At 43.0% G+C, this 23,567-nt stretch overlaps 1 protein-coding gene across 2 annotated transcripts in view; it reads left to right on the forward strand.

Annotated features, from left to right (window-relative positions):
• Positions 1-852: 852 nt before the first annotated feature.
• The window catches only part of LOC142568579 (uncharacterized), a 38,355-nt gene continuing 15,640 nt past the window's right edge, over positions 853-23,567 (forward strand). For both annotated transcript variants that reach the window (XR_012825467.1, XM_075678458.1), the window contains exons 1-2: positions 853-985; positions 11,545-11,910. Coding sequence is in view for 1 of the 2 variants with exons in the window: in XM_075678458.1 (XP_075534573.1) it covers positions 11,793-11,910 (118 nt within the window). In the remaining variant the exon portion in view is untranslated. The remainder of the gene's footprint in view (positions 986-11,544; positions 11,911-23,567) is intronic.

Here is a 23,567-nt window from a genome sequence, read left to right on the forward strand (position 1 = left end):
GCGTCGGTACTACTCGCGTCCTCTCTACCATTCTATCTACCTCCCCTCTGTGCGTTAGTACAAATGACAACGTTGCAGCTTCTGCAATGCTTTTGCGGGGTGCTCACGGATAATTACAGCAGTCACGAGATCGTATCGTGGTGACGCCCAGGGAGCTCCAGAGGGCGTTGTAGCGACGCGACGGTAAGGTTGAAACGAGTTTCTCACGTCGCCTTTCCTCTCTGCCGCGCTCTTGCTGTAAACTACCCCTCGACGCGGCGCACCGGACAGTAGCATCAGCAGTGAAAAAGTCGAAATAGGAGGCAAAGAAAGCTTCGCTTTAAAAATGCGAATTCGCATCGTCTGTGGCCCTCACGGTTAGATTTAATCTTATTTAGAAACTACTCGCGATGTACACATCGCACCCCCTGTGAGTAGTGGAAACAAATCTCCAAGGTCATGCTTTGCTGTAGAGCAAACGATGGAAGCGACGAGGGGACGTCACATTCGTGTTGTTTTGGACACCACTTGCGGTGAGAGGACTAAACGAAGGCAAACAGGCATTTGTTTGACATAATGACGGTAAGCGAAGGCCAATTGTTTCGTCGCCTGATCAACTGTTTAGCAAATGAATGTTTGAAAAACAGGCAAATACAATGTGAACAACGAAATGCAATCTTATTGCTTCTGTTTATTTTAACCTTGCGCCACATGTCATTCTTTAACAGAGCAATGGTAAGCGCGAAATATTTTTCTCTCTGTTTCTGAAACGCATAACGAAAACGAATGTTAATGACACGCCAAATAATGTCTAGCCGCCATGCTTCGAACCAGCCAACGCTAGTCAAGCCAGTCAAGCCAGAACACCGCGCGACCGCGCTTTTTCGATTTCGTCGCACATGGTAGACTTCTGTACTGTACAGCTGTTCTGTATTTTCGGCAACCGAAGACCGTGTTGGACATCAGATGCCCTCCACCAGCATGAACTATGAACCTAGAGGAACTGGTGAGTGCTGTTTGTTTATTTGTCACTTCGGTTTATTTTTGCGTAACGAAGATGGGCGAGGTTCTGACTGGTGTTGTAGAAGTCGCGGAGTGCTTTTTTCGTTGCTGGGTGCACGTCTGACAGACTTTCTCGTGCCTTACGGCGCACTACCTTCAATAACATCGCTGATTTGCCTGGGGGAGTAGTAGTGGCCGTATCTTCGCTCGTGCCAGGTTTTTCGTATGCTGCTCTCCGTGACTTTTCAAAAGCCCTTGAGTTAAATAAACGTCCTTCTGCAAAAACGTGTGGAACAATCTGTAGGCGGGAACCGCGGAGCTAGCGAAGCGGAAGCAAAGCAGGTACATGTACGTACGTCCGACGTACATTTAGACACAGCTTTATAAGGTGCCCACCTGCGCATGAGGACTCCGTTTGCCGGTTACAAGTACACTCTTGGAGCAGTGTTTTTACAAATTACAATCTATCGCCGCGACGAACAAAGCACCCAGCAACGAAAAAAAAAAACAATGTCCAATTGAATGCCGCTGAGCGGTCCTTCGAAGTACGAACTCCTTGCGTTGAGACGCTTGGGGCATTTTCATTTAGTCTTACCGAGGCGCAGCTAAAACGCAGGCGAGAGCTTGCGCAAACAAGGGAAACGCAGAAAAAGAACTTTCGCATTCCCACACGTAAGCAGTCTTAAGTGTCTCTGCCTAATTGTTGTCATGCGACTGTCGTTATGCCGTGGTCATCGCACCATCGTTTCACACAGTCGTCGCCATGCTGTCGTCGTCACGCTGTCGTTTTGTCATTGTCATCCCATGAATAAGGTCATCCCAATTGTCGTCATACCGCCGTTGCCTTAATTCCCTCGTCGTTCCATCAACCTCAGTCTTCGTCATTCTATCGTAACCATATTGTCATTCGATCGTGATCATTCCGTCCTTGCCGTGTCGTCACCGTTAGACAATCGCTATCATACATCCGTTGTCGGATCGTCATTGATCAGAATGGCACTTTTGCTGACGAAAGCAAAATTCTGATCAATCAAATGAGAACAAGCGACATTTCTCTTTCTGAACCTTTATAAGATCACACCCCTTCTAGAAGGCACGAGCACTTCGGTTCATAATGGACTTATCGGTGTGTTGGCTAACGAGCTGAGTCAAGCCACACAAAGCGCACTGGACACGCCGTCTTCATGCCGTCTTGCTTGTATGCATGTAGAAAAATTTGGCAGATCCACTTAAGACTGCTTGCGTGTGGGAATGCAAAAGCATTATAGTTCTTTTGGTGAAATGGTTTTTCTTTTTTTTTTTTTCTGCAAGTTCCTTGTCTGCACAAGCTCTCACCTGCGTTTTAACTGTGCCTTGGTAAGGCCTAATAAAATCGCACCAAGCGTCTCAATGCGCTCACTTGCCTGTGAGGAGCTCATAATTCGAAAGACCGCTTAGTGGCGTTCAAATGGACATTAATGCTTCATTTTATACACTCATGACGTGGTGCTACCCATTGACTGCGCCGCGACGTGACATGTGCAATGCCGCACGTACCAGGCACACATTTAGTCATTCAGAACTGTGGAGCCAGTGTGGCATCAGGGAGACATGCTCATCTCACACCGCAGAGGCCCGTGTTCAATTGAAATTTACATATGGGATTTTCGTTTACGGGAACCTTCCTGAAAATTTGACATGAATCCGAGTATTTTTATGTGTTTTTACTCTTTGTCGTCGGCCATTTTTGGTACCATCATTCAGTCACGCCACCAAATACAACGCTGGATTTGTGCGGAATGGGGCATATTATGCTTATGCATTAAAAGCGCCCCATGACTTCTACAACCTTGCCGCGCTCATCTGCCACCTGATTCATACTAATAGCGCTCATGCTGTCATCTGTCTGTGCTCTTTCATACTCAAACTGAGTTGCGCTAAAGCAAGACAAGAATATGTTGTACCACCCTCCATCAAAGAGGTGAGGTGGAGCGTTTATGTGAGCGGACGTGGGTATGAACAGGAGCGAGTGCCATCGAGTATGAACTGGAGCGAGTACCAGTTAACTTGAGTCGGTGACGGTGAGGTTGAGCGGACGTGAGTACGGACTTGACTGACTGTCTGCGAGTGGACGTGTGTGCATTTATGAGTGATTGCCGGTGAGTGGGACTGGACGTGAGTGTGAGCGCGAGTGGTTACCGGTAAGTGTGAATGGAAGCGACTGTAAACATGGGTGAGTGTGAGCGAGCATATATAGGAACATGAGTACCAACGAGTGTGAGTAAGTACATAGCATGTAAAGTGAATGTATGTATTAATGAATTAGTATTAATGAGTGTCCAATTATTTTTCCAAATTATGCATGACAGGTTGCAAGCAGGGGCAAATCAATCTGTTTGCACACCTTGCCGACTGTACTTCTGTACCTCTTGCATGTCCACCACAATTTTTCCTTGCTTTTGTGGTCTGCAAGACTATTGCTCAAAATGTCTGGGAACCTTTTTCATAACTGGGAGAAAGTTCTGCCACTTTGATAACCTCCGTGCAACTTTTAGTTCTGCGACAAAACATGTAAATTCCCCTCATGGTACTTGAATATATAGCGCTATGCCCACGCAATGCCCCGTCACGCAATGAAAAGCCACTGCTGAAATTGCCTGCTAGCTGCTAAACACCTAGAGCGGAAGGTCAAGAAGCAAATCCGCATCTCCCACCAACACTTCATTGCCGATTTTACTAACACAGCAGTTAAGCAGCTGAAGCTATTTTGGGCACACATAAACTCCCAGTTGTAGGAGACTCGGTGTCCTTGCTTATTTATCAATTATGACACAACGTCTTCACCAGCTTTCATTGCTGAAGCATTCAGCGACCATTTCTCCTCAATATGGGCAACAAGCACAGCACCGCCTTCTTTTACCTCCCAACTTACCAACAACCCTCCCATACCTGCTGAATCTGTGTCACCTAAGATTCTGACCCTGCAATAACAGTTGAAGATGTCTTAGAACCAGTGTCGCACATTGAACCTTTTCAAAGCTGCAATTCTAGTGGCATCCACCTGCTTATCTTCAAATCCGCAGCTCCATCAATGGCCCATTTCCTGTGCTTCCTGTTCTATAAAATTCTGGACTCGGGTATGTTTCCTGTTACATGGAGGCTTGCTTACATCACGCCTGTGCATAATGACCACAGTGCACATTGCAAACCTCCTGTCGTTATACCGTCGCATCGCCAACACTTTTATCGTGTGTTGCACCTTTGAACATGTCCTTAATGCGGCCTTGATGCGCATAATCTTCTCACCCCGGCTCAACACAGCTTTCATGGCAACCGCAGTTGTGAAGCTGCTCTTGGCACCCTTGTGCATGTAACAAGTACCCATCTCAATCAAGGCACTCCGTGCGAGCTCATTCAGCTGGACCTGTCTCGAGCCTGTGACCTCCTTCTGCACCTTGCCCTGTTAACTAGCATTGAATTGAAGGGCATCTCTGGAATCATACTCTCCTGGAAATTATCATTGCTCAGCAACCGCACACAATGTATTGTCTACCGGGGCACATCATTACCTTGCGCAGCCATCCTCACTGGTGTACTCCAAGGTAGTGTGTTCAGCCCAATGCTTTTTATCCATATACATTGACAGAATCACACAAAACCTTACCTCCATGCTATTTCTCTACACTGATGACATTATGCTCCTTCAGCCCATCCATAGCACCTCTGACTAGCCTCTCTTCAGGCTTACCTTAACACATGTCATCGGTAGACTGAGCAACGTCAACTGCCCATAAACACCGAAAAATCTTGTGAAATGACGATTACTGGGCTGTGCCATCTTTGCAAAGCCCTTGTTCCAACTTGTGTAGGCTGTGAACATAGACATGGGACAACTGCTGCATGGTGTAGAATTGGATTTGTAGCTGCCCTTTACTGCCCAGATGCTCCCCATGGTCACCAGGTCCCGCTGAATGCTTGCATTTGCTATGCACAGCACCTTAAGTATGCCACGCACTTTCTGGCTGCTAAATGCTGCCCTTGTACTGCCTATCCTGTAATACTGCTCCACCATCTGGTTGCCCCAAACCACAACCCTCCAAGTTCACCTTGCCAGCTTACAGTATTGTGCTGCCTGCACTTTCTGCAGTCGCAACATGCCAAAAAGGCAGCACCTCTCTTACACACAAGTCAGGACCGACACCCTGTTGCAATTCGCATCCTGGCAGCATCCTACGTCTAGAGTTCAGGTTGCCGCCATCCTCTTGCTCCTGGCCACCAGACATCAGTGTGCCTGAACAACCACATAAATCACCTTGAGCTTCTCACCGAACAGAGTGGCACAGTTCCTCGTGGCTACTGCACGCTGTGGCATTGTGAAGACAGTTTCCAGTGACTATCACCAGAACATTCCCTCCCGAAATGCAAGACATAGGACCTATCTTGAAGGCCACACAGCATTTGTGGTAGCCTTACAAACACATTCAGCTGTCGCTGCACATTTTAGTGCAGTAATAACTTCCAGGTTCGGCACGCAAGCCACCCCTATATGAGCAGTCCTGCCTTTTGCGGCCCTGCATGCCTAGCCATACCCTTCCTGAATATGAATAAAGTATTATTGTGAAGTTTAAAATTTAACATTATTCAATGACATGAGTAAACATATAGGTAACAGATTTTCAAGTGCAACTTCATCTCTTTATAGTGACACATGTACTTAACTTTATCGGGCGACCACGTTTCGCCGCCTAACAAATGTTATTGCACAGCGCAAGACGTGCCTGCATGTAAAAGAAGTTTCTGGAATGTTATCGATGGTTCCGTCCACTGTCTTTCACCGCAACTTGTGTAATCTGATTGCATCTATGCGCGACGCGAATAGTGTAGAACTTTGTGGAAGACACGTGGGTCCCAGCGGTTAATCTGGAACATTCGACGACCGATCTATAAAAGCCGACGCACTTGACCCGCTGATCAGATTTTTGACGATCGCCGACCGTGTTCGCCGCTATCGTTGTGCTATAAGTGTAGCCTGTTTTTGTGGGCACAGGTTCGCCCAATAAAAGTTAGTTTTGTCTTTAACAGTATTTGCTACTGTGTTCTTCAACGTCACCACCACGTGACAATAGCATGTTTTAAATATTTTTCTTCAGTTATACGTTGAGCTAGCTTTTCACCACTGCAGTCAATTTCAAAAGCTTGATTTGGATGACTGTTGACTTACTAAATTTCTTTGAACTAGCATGCCCTTGTGTTTGCATTTCTTAGTTACTCCTGTAAAAATAAGTGAAACTCCATGTATTATCTGTGGTGCATTGTTTAATTGTACACCTTTTCTAGAGCCCCTACTAAGTGTTTTCGACTAGAAACACTACAGAATTAGGATGGAAGCTTTCGCCTGCTGAATAATTTCCATTATCTTCATTTTTCAAGCTAAACCTCTTTTGTCCTTTCTCTTTTTGTTGGTATTTTCAGTGTGGCAGTGCTGTTATGGCTTGAAGTGCAGCTGCTTTGTATGATGAGAGAGAAGAACAGAGGGGAAATGAGGGACTTGATTTTTCACTAGTTACAACCACGTGAAGCAAGCAGACTATGAGTCTAGAGATATTATAGGGAAAATTAAGTTGATTTTTAATCGAACATAGAAATAATAAAAGAAATGAAAAAGTGAACAAAAAGGCAACTTGCCACAGGTGGGAGCCATCCCTTCATCTTCCATATTACATGTTCAGTGCTTTACCAGTTCAGCTACCATGGTGGCCATTGAATATAGGTAATTCTGGAACCTAAAGATGGTTTGACTAAGCTTGTCTGTGGGATGGTTTTGTGTACTATTACCACTACTATGATAACCATGCCAGGTGGCAGCTGCCCATAGCATGTGCAGCTGCTGTCTGTCCATGTTCGTAGCTTAAGGCTGTTTCATATGCTGCGAGTGGGTCGAAAAAAATTTGTGCAGTCGCTTGCATCACAATGCGACAGTAAAACCTTGTCTTAGTGAAATGGGTTACAAAATAATGAATTTAACAAAGTAATTATAATTTTCTTTGTAATTTTCATGAAGCTTATGAATTTAGAACCTCTTTATTGAAGCAAGTTTTCTAGAAATGGATATACAAATACTTTTTTCTTCTGGAAAGTTTTCTGGTCTCACGCCAGTTAAACAAATTTAATGCTGTACAACAATGATAGAAGCTTGTGTGTTTGTCAGTTTAAAACTTTTGCATGTTTTTGGTCGACAGGCACTGCAAGCTCCTGAGCTCTCTTGTGTTCTATTCACACATCCTGCACCTTAGTTGAGTGTTGTAGACCATTACCCCATAGTGAGGTGCAAACAGCGGAGCGCAGGGCTTGAGGTAAATGCTGCATCTAAAGCACAGGCTACACTTGACATTTGTGCATGCGCATTCAAGTAACTTGCTCCTTTGCATCTTATTAATGTAATATGTTGGGCATTGGTCCCAGTTGGAATAAACACCCACCTCCCCCATGAAGTAGGCAAGTGCCACTGTTATATCTTCATTTATAGCATTTCTTTATTAGTGGCTAATGAATGCCAAGGCTTGGTTACTGCAACACTGTTTTTTTTTCTCCATGCCTACCTGTCGCATAAAGAAACTACCCAGCAGCCAGGTGTAGTGATGGCTAGCATCTTCATATCTGGTGAAGTACTATTTTCTATACATAGTGTGTGGGGGGGGGGGGGGATTTTTCGTGCTCGTATTTTTTAGTGACTGATGCCCATTTCTAAAAGACTTAAAACTGCTTAAACGAAAAGTGGCTGCCATCAACTGCAACTTGGCTGCACCGTTGCAATGGTATTAAACAGGTCATGTTTTCTTCTCTGTTCTTCACCTAATTCATGGCTAAAGTATTGGCTTTGGATTGTGAAGCATGTTCTTGGCAATCATTCAGCTTATCCAAGTTTTGAGAGCATGGTGGCAGAGCACTGTAGGCCTTTGATTTCATGCAGTGCTCATTATTTGATCACAAGTGGAAATTGCTTTTTTGTTTTTCTATATGCATCTGCTTGCATAAGGGCAGACACCAGCTATAATGAAACAATGGTCGCAAAAATAATTTCAGCTCTCCCTTCAATTTTGTTATGGTCAGATTTTACTGTTGCTTGTTCTTAAATAATTTCTCTAATAGTAAACACTGAAGGCTATTCAAGGGCCCTCGCAGACGGGCACAAGTTTAAAAATAACGAAAAAATTGCAAAATGCACACACAAAAACCATGCAATGATAAAAAAAACAAATACAACCAAACAACAACTTCTAAACTCAGAATCTTTATTAAGCATCAACATGTTGAATTGTTTAGATCTAGTGGGTGCGATAAAAGTAAAAAGCAGGCTGAGGCATTCCATTGGTGTGTGGCTATCAAGATATTGCACAGTTTCTGATGTAGGTTTTGCAGGTTTTGTGACTTGTGGATTTTTGTTCATTAGTCTAAGTCCAGCATGACAGTCTGCAGTATTTTCTGTTTACACTGGAGTATGCCATGCCGCACATACTCATCTGTACCATTGTCTACACTTTTGCTATACCATAGCACTTGCATCTATGCAGACACTTGTACAGCAAGCTATGCCTCAGGTACTTTTAGAGAATGCCATCATGCAACAAGCACTTCTTGAGTGTTTTCATGCTTAAAGGTAATATTTTGACATTGACTTCTTCAGTCATCTTTACTGAGCTGTTAGAACTAGTAGTTTGTATTGATTGAGTTATATTTTCTGGTGTTTATGTTGTATTAATCGCCTATAATAATGCATATTCTTACATACCTCTTGTATGACAAATATTGAATTTCTTGCACATTACAGAAAGATTAAGCATTATGTACTTTGGCGACTTTACAATAAATTTTATATGTAGTCTTTTGTGAGTCCTTTAGAAGAATGTGTGTGTCATGACATTTCAACATGTACCTGATACTGTTTAGACAATAGGGCAGTCGTGACAACTTTAATTTGAATAATTGCGTGGTCATGTGCTGATATGTAACTAAGGTCATTGCTCATTTAAATGAAGATGAAGGGCAGGCACACCCTGAACACATACTATAATGGCTGTGAAAAGATCCTGGATCCTAGTCTTAAGAATGTTGTGTGTAATTTGGATAGAAAATTGGATTTGGGTAGGATCAGTTGACACTTTAGACTATCCAAGTGGTATGAAACATCCTAATTTCACATCCTATGGACTAGTTCAGTATGTCTTTGCAATGTCTGGGGTGTATGCTTTTAGACTAGAAGTGACAATTATGGCTGTACTTCGGATAGGCCCACCCCAGAGACTGCAATGATGTCCAGTGGATATCCTATGGACGTCCCTACTAGAACATGGATATCCTAGAGATGTGTTGTCCTAGATGTCCTAGAGATATCCTAGAGAAATCCTGCAGACATCCTTCACACTATAGTTTGGCAGCACATTTGCAGCATTCTGTGCTCACCAAGCTCTGAAAGTTGTGTGAATTAAACGGTGTGCAGCCAAACATGTCTGAATTAAGGAGTTTGATTTTATGCCTGCTGGTACCAGAGGATGAGTCCGATTTTGCAAATTAACAAGGGCACAATTAATGAGGCTTTCCTGTACTATTGTCTTGGCGTTCTTATTACCAACTAACTAACCTGCTCACAAAACATATCTCGGGTCACTTGGCTTCATCAGAAGAAATCAGTCATTGTCCCTTCCCTTGGCTTATGAAAGATTTGTTCGGAGAAAACTTTCATATACAGCAGCAATTTGGAATCCTGGCCATAGTTACCTCTGGAATCAATGCAAAATTGAGGAGCCAGATTTATCTCTTCCAACTACGATAACAAGCATAGTGTTATCAAATCCTCCCTCATTCTCCCTTCTTTAACATCCAGGTGCAGAAACACTCAAATCTGCCTATTGCACATGATATATGTGTGATAATTTTATAAATTTCCATGGTACCCTTCTTTCCCTCAGTGCACATTTCTTGGCACTTTTTCAATTCCCTGAGCGTCTAGCATCTTCATGGCATAGTTAAACCTCGATATAACAAAACTCTCAGTTTAACAAAATATTTAATTTTGTATAACTTATTGTCCTTCGAACAACATGTATTTTGAACCTCAGTATAACAAAGTGTGCTTATACACGATTTCAATATAACGAAATTTCACTGCTGCTGCGAAAGAATACTGAGACAATAAATAGAAACTTCCACGGATGCAGATAACCAAATTATTGAATTACATGCGGTAGCTCACAAACGCACATCACAAATTGTGCGACTGAACCTAAGCAGAGCAGCATCATGTGCAAGCGCAATAACTCCAGCAATAACATCATATCGTGCCCCACGTGCCGTAGGCTTTAGGTGCAAGTGAAATCGTGCAAGGGTGAGCCGAGAAGGATAGCGGCTTAATGAGCGCTGTCTTTCCACATGAGCAAAGGAGAAAAAGGGGCAGGGGAAGGAGCTTGCGGTAATGCAATCAAGTGTGAAGGTGGAGGGGAGGGAGGGAGTAAGTTGGCGCGTGCCTCCTTTTCTAGCGTGGCCGTGGCTGTACATGGTTATCGGCGTGGCTCAGCACACGTGCTGCTTTCTCACCCTGTTTTAGAGGTAATCTGCCACATGTGCAAACAATTGGCAAGCTGACATGGTGTGGGATTGCGTGCTGTCTTCCCACACGTTTAGTGCTGGCGGTTGTGCAATCTTGAGTTTTGGAGATGCACTGAAGCAAGAGACAGACAAACCATTTGCTCCCTGCTGCCCGTGCTTTTCATGATAGTGTTGCCCCACTGCGGGCAACCCTATTAGCAATGTTAATTATGTAATCATTATGACATTCCAAGTGAGGTTAGTTGTTATGTGAATGCCAAGATATTTGCAAGAGTTATCAGATCCAAAAGTACTGTTATTTAGGTAATATGTAGGCGAAGTACGTGTTGTACAAGATACCCCTTAGCATCATTATTAAGCTCCATTAGCCAATTGTTATACCAATTATCTACAGTGTTAAAATCAGCCTGTAACAATTTGATCTCATTATTGTCATTTATTTCATGAAAATTTACACAATCATCGGCAAAGAGGTTAACATTGGATGAAATTGCGGGAGGAGGGTTGTTAATGTAAATGATGAATAAAAGGGGACACAGCACTGAACCCTGTGGTACACTTAAGGTCACATTAGAGAAAGGAGAATTATAGTGATTAGTGCTGACAAATTGTGACAGATCACTTAGAAAGCATTCGGTCGACTTAGTAAGGTTATAATCATTGTTAAGAAGAGTTAGTTTATGCAGTAAAAAGCTTGTGACACACCTTATCAAACGCTTTAGAAAAATTGCAGAAAGTGCTATTGGCAATGGATGACTTTTCTAATATATTATGTAACATGTGCAAACAAGATCAGCTGCGGGAGATGTGTTGAGGAAAAAAAAATAATCAAGGAAGAGTTTGAGAAAAAAGAAGTGTTTAGTAAGGCATGCAGCAAAAGACGAAGACAGTTATAGTGCAGAAGCACATGAAGAAGAGAATGGGGTGACGTGGCAACGCAATCTGTTGCCTGTCTTTCAGCTCGAGTGGATGTTTTTGCAGCTGTGGTCTGGAGGGATCAGCGGGTGACATACAGGACCTGGCCCAGAGAGTAGATCTGCCATCAACACATTGCCATGTCATCCTCACGGAGCACTGCAATGGTGCGTTGTGATACCTAGCCTGGTACCCACTGCCAGTCCTGGCCCCATCCTCTAACAGAGGCCAGCAAGGGTTTCAACCTGTCACCACTCGCCGGGCACCACCCTGTGCTATAGCGACCACTCACACACCTGCCCCTGCCCCGTTTAATGGCTGCCAACCACTCATCTGGCTTCGTCCTGCACAACGAGAGCCACCTGACAACTAGAACAGCCTTGTGCCATGGCAATTCTGCTATAGCAACACATCACCGCCAACATCTCATCGGTGAGGATTTTCAGGATGAATAGAACTGCATATATTGTATAGTTCACTGTTAAGTGTTCGTAATGCATGTGCATTACGAACACTTAACACTGGATGTTTTGTGTTGTTTGTCTAGAGTTATCTTATTTTGTGTTATTAAGCTTTAGTTCTTGAATTATGAATGTGTGTCATGCATGCAATGTGTCACTGTCTGTCACAAGTCTGGATATTGCCAACTTCCCATCAGAAAGGGCCGGGTGAAACTGCCTTTATTACTTTTGATGGTGTCTACTAGGTTAAGGTAATGGTGTTCACATTGTGTAATTCTCTTAGAACACCTGAATGAAAGATACACGCCATGTGTTTCATTTGTGCCTGTCATCTCAGCATCATCATTCTCCAACCAACATTCGCCAGTCAACTGTGGCACCTCTCTGCTATTCTTTTCCAAGTAATATCTAGTAAAATCACCTTCCAGCTTAGCCTTTCCAGATTTCATTTCAGCTGCTACAAGATCAGTGGCATTATGAACATTGTTGATGTGACCGGTATGTGACCATCTGACCAAGCAGCACCAAATTTTGTGCAAGTTACCAATGCCTAAGCCTGTCCATGTCATTTACTTTTTCAATGGTACTTGTAGATGGGTGGGTTTTTGTTGAGATGGAATATGTGAGCGGCTGTTTGCCAGACATTAAACCAGACCAACCAAGGTACTAGTCACAAAAAGTGCTGTTCGTTATTCTTGCAACCTATTTGACAAGCTTGAAGGGTCCACCTTTCAGGCATGAAAGCAAGAATGCATAGTGACCTCCACAGCCTTGCAAAATTTTCTCTACAGAAAACACAAAAACTGAATTGATGGAACCCTAGTAAACGCTAGTATTTCACAACTGGTCTTTCGCTCGCGTAAAACGTAAGGTCCACTTGCTACACATTATCAGCCCCCAGAATTCACACCACGACCTCTCTTGAGAAGCCGCTGTTGCGATGGTAGCATTCGGTACAGTGCACGCCTCCAGGCCTTTACTCTCGACGGGCTCTGGTGAGGCAGTGGTGCTTCTGGTAATCGCATATTTTAGAACTGCACTTCTTTATACGAGAAGAGAGGGGGTTACCGAGGGGCCGGATTTTTGATTGGTCATATAATAAGCCAACAAACACTGGCACCAAGGACAACATAGGAGAAATTACTTCTGAATAATAAATTAAATAAAAAAACGATAAATTAATGGAAATGAAAGTGGATGAAGAAACAACCTGCCGCAGGTGGGTAACGATCCCACAACCTTTGCATTTCGCGTGCGATGCTCTACCAATTGAGCTACCACGGCGCCATTTCCCCATCCACTTTCTTGGGTATTTATGTTTTCTAGGAGAACCCTGGGAGTGTTAGCCAACGGATCGTTTAGCTTCGCGAAATGTGAAGGTTGTGGGATCGTTCCCCACCTGCGGCAAGTTGTTTTTTCATCCACTTTCTTTCAAACTTTCAAACTTTATTTCACATTTTCGTTTGCACAGAAAAAGAAAATGCAAGGGCAGGAACAAAAAGCTGCACAATCGCAGCTTGACGAGGTTCCTGTCCCCTGTCTTTGACAAACAGTTGCAGAATATTCACAAAGAAAATCAGTTACTTATGTGCAAAAACAATTTCATATTATACAGATATTGATATTCACAGCAGAACATTTATAACATCTGTATACATATATTCACATGCTCATCTACACCAACCCAGCATCTATACATATTTGCATCTGTACATGTAGGCATACATCTGTATACAGAAAAATGTGGAGGGAAAAAAGAAAAAGATCATGCACAAATGACAAGAACACCTGAACAAAAACGCTTCAAAATACCAAAAATTCAACTCAATGTAACGGCAATGTTCAGCGGAAAAAAATAAAAGCGGAACGATGGAAAAGCGAGGTTTGGAACATGCTAAAAAATAAAATGAAAGAAAAAAAATTAAAATGGCAAATGTTATTTATAAAATTTGACCATTAATAATTAAATTAAATTTCAGTGCCTTTCTCGTAATAGCATTTAGTTCGGTATGGGAAGCCTGTATCACATTTAATATTCTCGGCACCTGGTACTTCAATCGCCTGAAACGATAATTTGTTCTTGTGAAAGGTAACGCCCACTGGCTCTGTTTTCGGAAATCATATAACGCTTCCCTTGATTTGACTAGGTTGCACAAGTTTGTGAAAACGTTATTGTTACAGCGAAAATATTTTTTAATTTTTAAGACTAGGTTATAATCATAGAAATATTCAATAGGGAGCACATTATGAGCACGAAATATCTCGAATGTATGTGCATCAAACGGTGCGTTAACAACATGTTGGACAGTTTTCTTTTGTAATGTTATTAAGCTTCGTATGTTTGCTTGCGATGTTGTACCCTACACTAAATTGCAATAGCTAACATGTGAAAGGAAGAGACTGTTATATAACATTAGTTTTACCTTAGAGGGCAGTATGTGTCGTAATCGACAGATTATTCCACATGCTCTCGCCAAAGTGGACATAATACGCTCAACGTGTGCATCCCAAACTAAATGTTTGTGAAAAATTACACCTAACGTTTTGACAGTATCAACTATTTCTATCCTTTCTGTGCCGAGGTAAAGAACAGTACTGCAGTTTACTTGTTTTTGTGGTGGCGTAAACAACACAGCCTTAGTTTTATTTGCATTAATTGCTAATTAGTTTAGATTGCTCCACTTTTGCAATAAGTTTAAAGTTTTACTTGCCTTATTTGTAAGTTGCACAATATCGAGTGACCTGAAAAAAAGGCTAGTATCATCCGCATAGACTAAGAACTGTGCATGTTGACTAATATTCGTTATGTCATTAATATAAGTGTTAAATAAAATCGGTCCAAGTACACTTCCTTGTGGAACGCCTTGTGTTAATTCTCTTGCTGAAGAAAGTTTTGATCCTATTGCGACACACTGCCTTCTGTGCTCAAGATATGATTTCAAAAGTTTAAGGGGAGTCCCGCGAAAGCCATAATGGTTTAATCTTGAAGATAGAGTATTGTAGTTAACCGAATCGAAAGCCTTGGAAAAGTCAACGAATACACCTAGAGTTAACATTTTGTTCTCAAAGTTGTTTAAAATTATTTCTTTTTGCGTCAGCAAGGCAAGCTCTGTAGACATTCCCTGCCGGAAACCGAACTGCATATCTGTTAGAATGCTATGTTTATCACAAAATGATCTAATTCTTGCGCAAATGATCTTTTCGAGACCCTTCGAAATTACAGGAAGTATAGATATTGGTCTATAATTTGTTAGCTCGTTTTTGTTTCCAGACTTAAATATAACAATCACTTTGGCATGTTGCATTTTCTCAGGGAAGACGCCGTTTAATAAGGAAATGTTAAAAATGTGAGTAAGCACATGTAACAAAAGATCGAGCACAAATTTAATGGGTTTAATCTGCAATCCATCTATATTGCGCGATGTGCTGTTTTTTAAGGACATAAAGGTCGCGTATACTTATTCTGGTGTAGCAGGTTCAAAAAAAGCTGTGTAAGCATTAGGACTACCCAGAAAGGAAGTTGCATTTATGTTATGCGTGCTTGGGGTTAAAGACTTAAAGTGTTCGTTAAATTTGTTAGCTAATTCTTCAGCACTAATTGCTTTGTTATCAATTGTCAGCTCAAATTCCTGCTTATTATGCGATTCCGGCAGTAGAAGTTTATTTACTTCACGCCAAACGACATCACTTCTAGTTCCCGCTCTATTAAAAACGTTTTCAAAATGCCTGTTCTTGCCATTTCTCAAGAATTTATTTAAACTGTTTCTGTATTTTTTAAAGGAAGTGAAGTCCGGAGGATCCCGTCTTAAAAAACTTTGCATACAAAGAATTTTTTTCTAGGATCATTCTGAGGCATTCATCAGTAAGCCACGGTTTCCTAATCTTTCTCGATTTTTTAAGTTTTTTGTACGGGAAAGAAACTTCGTAAACTTTTAAAAGTGTATGGATAAATATATTATACGCTTCATTTGCGTCTGTGCAGTCAAGTACAGAGCTGAAATTAATTTTTTTTATTTCCGTTCTAAAAGTTTCTAGAGTTTTCTTATTAATTGCTTGAATCTGAAGTGGCTCAGAACGATGATATTTCCAAAATGCGCGATTAACCTTATATATCATGTACACGGGCGAGTGATCTCCTATGTTTCCTTCAATTACACCAGACTGTACATAGCCTTCCGAGCTATTTGTAATGAACAAATCAAGCAAGCTTTCGGAATCGGTACAAATTCGTGTGGGTGTCGTAATTACGTTTCTGCAGCTGAAAGAATCAAGAATAATCTGCAATCTTCGAGACTTCGGCGTATTTACTGGAAGATTAATATTAAAATCCCCACCAATGACAAGTTGCAGGTGATTTGTGCTGATGTAGCACAACAATCTTTCAAGAAACACAAAAAATTGTCAATGTCGCCGCTAGGGGGACGATACACAACAGTGAAAACACACTTGTGTGATTCTAGACTTAACACTTCGTAGTCTGTTGTCGATACAGAGTAAGCTGGAAGCACCCTACATGAAATTCGATCAGATACTAGCTGTAATACACCCCCGCCACACCTATCAGAACGGTTAAAATAAAAGGTTTGGAAACCAGGCATTCGAAACACTTCTTCCTCTGATCTATACCATGTTTCCGTTATCATTACATTGTCAAATTGAAACGGGAAGTCACCGAGAAGCGCGATCAACTCGTCATGCTTGTGCCTAGCTGATTGTGCGTTACAGTGAAGAAATGAAAGGCAATCGCGCGAATTCGGCTTTATGACGTCTCTTGGTAAAACTGTTCCCATGGTGCAAATAAGATGTGAAACAGATCAATGAAATCTATGTAGGCGCGTCTACTCGCACATCTTTTGCACATCTGCCTCGCTAGCAATTCGAATAACATTAGATGCTTCTGTTTTTCGAGCTAAAATTTTGCCGCCCTTCACCCAAACAAATCGCCAGTTCAGTTCCCGTTTCTTGGCGGTGGCCATGCCCAGAAGCTTCTTTAGCTGTGGACAAAGATGCTCGTTTACATATATTGCTTGCCGCTTGTCAAATCCTAGGTCACAGGAATTAATTCTAGCCTTCCGTACTTTTTCTCAAGCACTTTTTCACACTTTGCACGGCGGTTGAAAACAACCACAATGCTCTGCTCCATGTCCGCCCTTCGTGACGCAACTCGATGACAAATGTCAATGTCTTCCTTCTTAATTGGTTCACCCACTGCGTCGCCTACTTTGCCTAGCACATTAAGTAGATTTTCAGCTTTCTCATAAGGAATTCCCTTAATTTCGATGTTCTTGTTCCGAGAGTATTGGTCTTGAACAGTGACCTTGAGCGATGTTTCATGCAATTGTTTTCTTAGTCCCTCGACTTCCTGCGTGAGTGCTAGTTGCAATGTTTTAAGAGCTACATTTTCCGCTTTCACTTTTGCGCAGTCCTGCTTGAGTGTTTCGAACTCTTTGTTGATAAACTCAAGACTATTTTTAAGCTCCCTTATTTCCTTGCGCAGTTCCCGCGCTAAATTTGACACTTCGGTTGACATCATGAAAGGCAGTCAAAGACAACAGTGGTTTGGCAACAGAGGCAGCAAGCTAACAAACAAATAAGTTTCACTGTATGGTAAATGTCTCAAACCTGGGAAATCAAACAGGGAAATGTGAGACGTCCTTCCTTCACGCTGCCTCTGTTGCCAAATGTTGCTGCTTCGATGCGAGCGTGCTTTTATCCCAGGCTCCGGTGACGACAAGCTCCACGTGATCCAGCAGGTTCAGCAGGATCAGCTGATACCGGACGGTCTGGCCGCACTCACTTGAGCAGTGGCCACGCTGCGCTTGTCTAGTATTCTTCTGTGTCGGTTTGCTCTCGATACACCTGGGAAATCAAACAGGGAAATGTGAGACGTCTTTCCTTCGCGCTGCCTCTGTTGTTTCCATTAGTTTATAGTTTCTTTATTTCATTTATTAAGCACAGGTAATTTCCCTTATGTTGTCCTTGGTTTCAGTGTTTGTTGGCTTCTTATGATTTAACTAATAAAAATTGGCCCCTTGGTTAACCCTGTTTCTTCTCGTTTAAAACATAACGAGGGTCTCCAATCTGGCAACATTGATGCCTTCAGGTAGCATATGGGAGTTTATTGACTGGTTGCCTTCACCCAAAAAAGATCATGTTCTCGTGACGCCTGCGGCAGAGAGGATGTTCCACATCCACCACCAAAATTTGTGAGTGGTGGCGCTGGCTAACATTCCCAGGGTTCTACAAGGAAACATAAGTACCCAAGAAAGTGGATGGGGAAAACGGTGCCGCGGTAGCTCAATTGGTAGAGCATTGCACCCATAATGCGAAGGGTGTGGGATCGTTGCCCACCTGCAGCAATTGGTTTTTTCATCCACTTTCATTTCCCTTAATTTATCATTTATTTATTTCATTTATTATGCACAAGCATTTTCCGCTATGTTGTCCTTGGTGTCAGTGTTTTTTAGCTTCTTATGATAGAACATCACTTCTTTGTAGCATATCTTTTGTTTTTGTCCAATATGTCAGTGTATGCCCCATACATCATTGTCATAACTTTATTTAAATGTGTACTTCACGCATTTTACAGTGAATGCTTTTAGGCTACTTTACAGCCGTGTTAGATGCAGTAGCCGACCGATTTTCCATACCTGGAAGGGACCAAAAAATAGTCCAAATAAAAGAATTGTCAGAAAAATCTGTGAGTCGCAAAACCGAACTTTATTCCAGCTAAACTGCACTTAAAAAGTCACGGATGGTCCCTTGTATTAAATTCCTGCTTTCTGTAACATCTACTTCCGTCTGTGCAAGTGTCATGTTCTCATCATACACACTAAACAACAATATTAGAGCATTGGCAATGTCTTGCGTTGATTGTTGTGGGCAGCCAGAGATGTCGTCGTCGGAGCCCGAGTCGCTTTGCGGCCGTGCGGTCACTTGGAGCACGATCTCGTCGTCAGTAAGCTCCGTGCAAAACTCTATGTTGTTGTCGATTACGGCAAAGTTGTGAAAAGTAACAGCAGCAGGAAGGTCCATTCTGTTGCTGCGCAAGTTGGCAATCAGCTGCTCGCCGGTGTCGATGTCTTCAGCAGTGCCGTTTGCCTCTTCGGTCACGGGCGCCTCAGAATTGCAAAATCCAGCATGCCCAAAACAATTTGCAATCGTCGAAGGCTGAACAGCCTTCCAGCCATCCACAAGCATGCCGACTTCCGAGAACAGGTTAACGGAGTACTTCTTCCCATTGTCAAAGTACATGAGTGTGCGGCCAAGCAAACGGGCCCGATAGTGCACCTTGAGGTTTTTAATGACCCCTTGGTTTATTGGTTGGAGCACACTCATTGTATTCGGCGGCAAGAATTAAAGACGAAGAGCTTGCAGATTATTTACGGCGCCGTGGGCCGTGCAGTTGTCTACAACTATTACCACTTGCCTCTTCTGACGCTCAAACATCCGATCCAGACGGCGGACATAATCTTCGAATAAGCTTTGTGTAATCCAGGCCTTTGTATTGCTGCTGTACCACATAGGCAGGTTCTTCGCACCCTTAAAGCAACACGGGTTTTTCGCCTTCCCTATCACTAGAAGGGGCAGCTTCTCAGTGCCAACCGCATTTGCCCCGACCATGACAGTTGCCCTCTCCTTACTATGCATCCCACCAGCGCAGGCCTCATTAGTAAAGGAAAGTGAGTGGTCCGGCAGCATTTTGAAGGGTAGGCCTATCTCGTCACAATTAAAAATGTTTGCAGGAGCATACTCTTCTAGCAGAGCCTTCAACTTACTCGTCCGGTAATCTGTGACAGTAGATTGATCCACGGCACCGCTCTCCCCGCAGACTTTCTTGAAATGGACTCCGTACCTTTTCTTAAACCCACAGATCCACCCATCGGTGAACTTGAAGTCCTGAATGCTTATTTTTAAAGCAAGCATCTCTGCTTTCTGTTTGAGCATGTTGCCCAAAACGGGGAGGTTCCTTGCTAGGACTCCTTTTAACCACAGCTGCAAGACCTCTTCAAGCTTTGGATGTTGTCCTTTCCGGTCATTTTTTGTAGTTTTTCAGTGCGATTGGTCGACTGCAGACAAGATCTTTTCTTTTGTTTTTCACATAATCAGACAAGGTCTGTTTGGAGATATTAAACTCCTTCGTGATGTCGACTTGGGTCCGTCCTTGCTCGATAAGCCTGATGATGGCGGCCTTCTTGTCCAGCGTCATGGTCGAATATTTCCCATGCTTCTTCGACACATTCGGTGGAGGAAGGTGTAGAGCAGGGGCTATGGCGTCGAAAACACGTCGGCGTTGCTCTGAATGAACGGCTGCAACACATTGAAATAGCAATGATATGGTGTATGGCAGCTAGTGACCGCAAGCAATGATTTCAATTGCACTGTACTGGAAATTCACAGAATAAAAATGGGTTGGATTGCATATGGCAGAGATCGTGAGCTCCTGACTGGAAGCTTACTGCTATCATTGAAAAGGAAGGTGTACAATCAGTGCATTTTACCTGTGCTTACATATGGGGCAGAGACTTGAAGACTGACAAAGAAGCTTGAGAACAAGTTAAGGACCGCGCAAGAAGCAATGGAACGAAGAATGCTAGGCATAACTTTGAAAGACAGAAAGAGAGCGGTTTGGATCAGAGAGCAAACGGGTATAGACAATATTCTAATTGACATTAAGAGGAAGAAATGGCGCTGTGCAGGTCATGTAATGCGCAGCTTAGATGACCGTTGGACCATTAGGGTTACAGAATGGGTACCAAGAGAAGGGAAGCACAGTAGAGGACGGCAGAAGACTAAGTGGTGCAACGAAATTAGGAAATTTGCGGGTGCTAGTTGAAATCGGTTAGCGCAGGTCAGTGGTAATTGGAGATCGCAGGGCGAGGCCTTTGTCCTGCAGTGGACATAAAATAGGCATGATGGTGGTGATGATGATGATGTACGGGATAAAAGCCAGCAGATTACTGCTGGACGAAAACGTGCGCAACACCACCTACGACACCTAGGCAAAACATGATGATGATGGTGGTTATCGTGAGCATCACCTGGCGTTCATAGGTGGTGTCCAAAACTGGCCGCACATGATCGGTTTCCGGCTCTCAAGATGGCTTCCACTGCAGGCTACAGGCAAAAGTATGGCCTTTAAGATCGGCGTTTCTTACAACAGGCACCACCGTTCCCACATAGATTTGGATGCCACCTATACTTGCTAATAAAATTACTAGTATACCGATCCAAGCCACTTCACGTCCGATCCGAAGCTGGTAAGGTGGCTCAGATTTCAAAACTGCGTCTTCTCTGACTCATAGCCCTGGTCCGTCGCTTCAAATTTTGTCCGGAAAATCGAACTTCTGGTTTTATGTTGTGTCAAAAATCGGTCGCGTAAATGCATTAGCTCTATGGGAACCCTGATGGTGCACTTATGAAGGATATCCATCAAGTCCGAATTTTTGGAGTCCAAAAAATCGGTCGGCTACTGTATACCACTTGGCATTGACCACTACATCGAATGCTATATACAATTGTCTTGTGCTCTTTGGCCTTCCGTGGCCCTTGTGCCATAAAACCCCACTAATTATGATGCATTATTTTAAATACATTAGTAAAGTTAGTCCGCTACACCCTATTGGTAAATTCGCACTTTTTTCCTCGCCTGCTTTTGGTAGTCATGTTACGCCTTGTTAGCCTATATTATAGCATTCCAAAAACACCTACAATATATGACTCACTCAACAGTTTTGGCGACAATTTTAGCCACTTCTTTCTCAGTTTAGCAACACACTTAAAAAAGTTTGCATCACTAAAAGACTTTGGCTTGGAATTTCTATTAGTGTCCCAAGTTTTGCTGCTAGTACATTAAACATCACTAGTTGCTGACCTGTAAAATGAGTTCAACTAGACTAGCAAACTTTGTGGGGGAGGGTACCTATCAATAACCATTTATCTCTTTACTGCACACTGTAAAGTGTCTGTGATTCACAACTCACTTTGTGATTTCATATTTTCTATGTACTTGACTCTGGATATTGAACTGATACTTGGCAGAAGAGGTATGCAGAGCCAGTGGAATGTCTTGCTCATGAAGCACTAGTGCAAAGATGGCATTGCTGCATATCTCAGTGTGTTTTTACTTTTAATACCATGAGCGATAAAGTTCAATCAAGCAGCATTTCTTTGCATAAAAGCAAAACATCATGCTGTGAGACATGTAAAAATGTGGATTGCATTGTTGCACAGAAGCACAATTGCAGTTGCATGGTTGTAACCTACAGATAAGCTGCTGAATATTTTTCCGACATTTTGAAACAGTACATGAAAAAGTGGCTGAGGTTTAACGTAGCTTGAACCTAGTTATACAAGTGAAAGCTCTGTTAAGGCCCCCGCAGGGACGTCTGCGTAAGGAGGCGTTTGTTGTGCTGCGACACCACTTACCCGAGCACACGAAGGTTTGACCCTCCCGCGTGTAGCCGTGCATGGCTTAGCCGTGTCTGGGGAAAGGGGGATCCTGGGGGTTGAGCGGATGCCAGATGTTCAGGCCTTCAAGGCCTCCCGGCAGAGGTGACACACCTATTTGGCCTCTGCTTCACATAGACAGCACCTCCAGACTGACTTGGAGGAAATGAGCAGTTGCCATTTCCTGTCTTCTCTTCATTTATTATCACTTCCAAATTTCTGGGCAGCAAGGGTTAACTGTGTGTAATATATCCAGTCTTGGGTAGATATATATTAGATTGTAGCAGCGATGCATGGCTGGCATCTGTGGGTATTGATCCCTACCTAGTAGCGTCCCCTTGTTAAGCTTGGTGGTAGGTGGCTACCACCGCCATTAAAATTTCCAGGGTTTACGTGGCAAACGCGTCCCCCCCCCTCCAAGATTTCTCTCAAAAACAAGTGCGCACCGAATCAACATTCCAGTTCCTTTTGAAACTGAACCAAGACACCTTCCCAAAGTACCAAGTCCTTCACAGTGAAGGCAACACAACCATCATAAAACTGTCACCTTTCCTAGTATCAAAATGCCTATCAAACACGATTGGACCAGGCTACAAAGCATCAAAGATGGCAAGTGGAGACCTCTTCGAACTGACAGAGAAAGACCAATTCGAAAAGATACCTGAACTCACAAGTATCGGTGGCATTAATGTCACAATCTCTCCACATGGCTCGTTCAACACAAGCAGAGGAGTAATATCAGAAGATTTCTTGAACCTCAGTGATGAAGAGCTCCTTGAGGGATTCAAGGAGCATAACGTAATTAAGGTACAAATAACAACACTTCGACCAAACAACCAACAAATCCCCACAAAACATGTGATGCTCACATTTGGTTCTAGTACTGTGCCCAGTTCACTCGACGCGGGAGACTTGAAAATCAATGTCTGACCATACATACCAAACACGAGGCAGTGCTTCAAGTGCCAGAGGTTCAGGCATGCATCACAATCTTGCAGAGGAAAAAAAAAACATGCGCGAAGTGTAGTGCCAACGACCATCCATCTGACAACTGCATTGCTCCTGCACAATGTGTCATTTACAAGGGCGATTGTCCAGCTTACTCACGGAACTGCCCTTGCTAAAAAAGAGAAAAAGAAATCTTTGCAATCACTACAAAGGAAAAAAATCTCATTCTAT

Source organism: Dermacentor variabilis, unplaced genomic scaffold (genome assembly GCF_050947875.1).
Source record: "Dermacentor variabilis isolate Ectoservices unplaced genomic scaffold, ASM5094787v1 scaffold_22, whole genome shotgun sequence".
NCBI lineage: Eukaryota > Metazoa > Arthropoda > Arachnida > Ixodida > Ixodidae > Dermacentor > Dermacentor variabilis.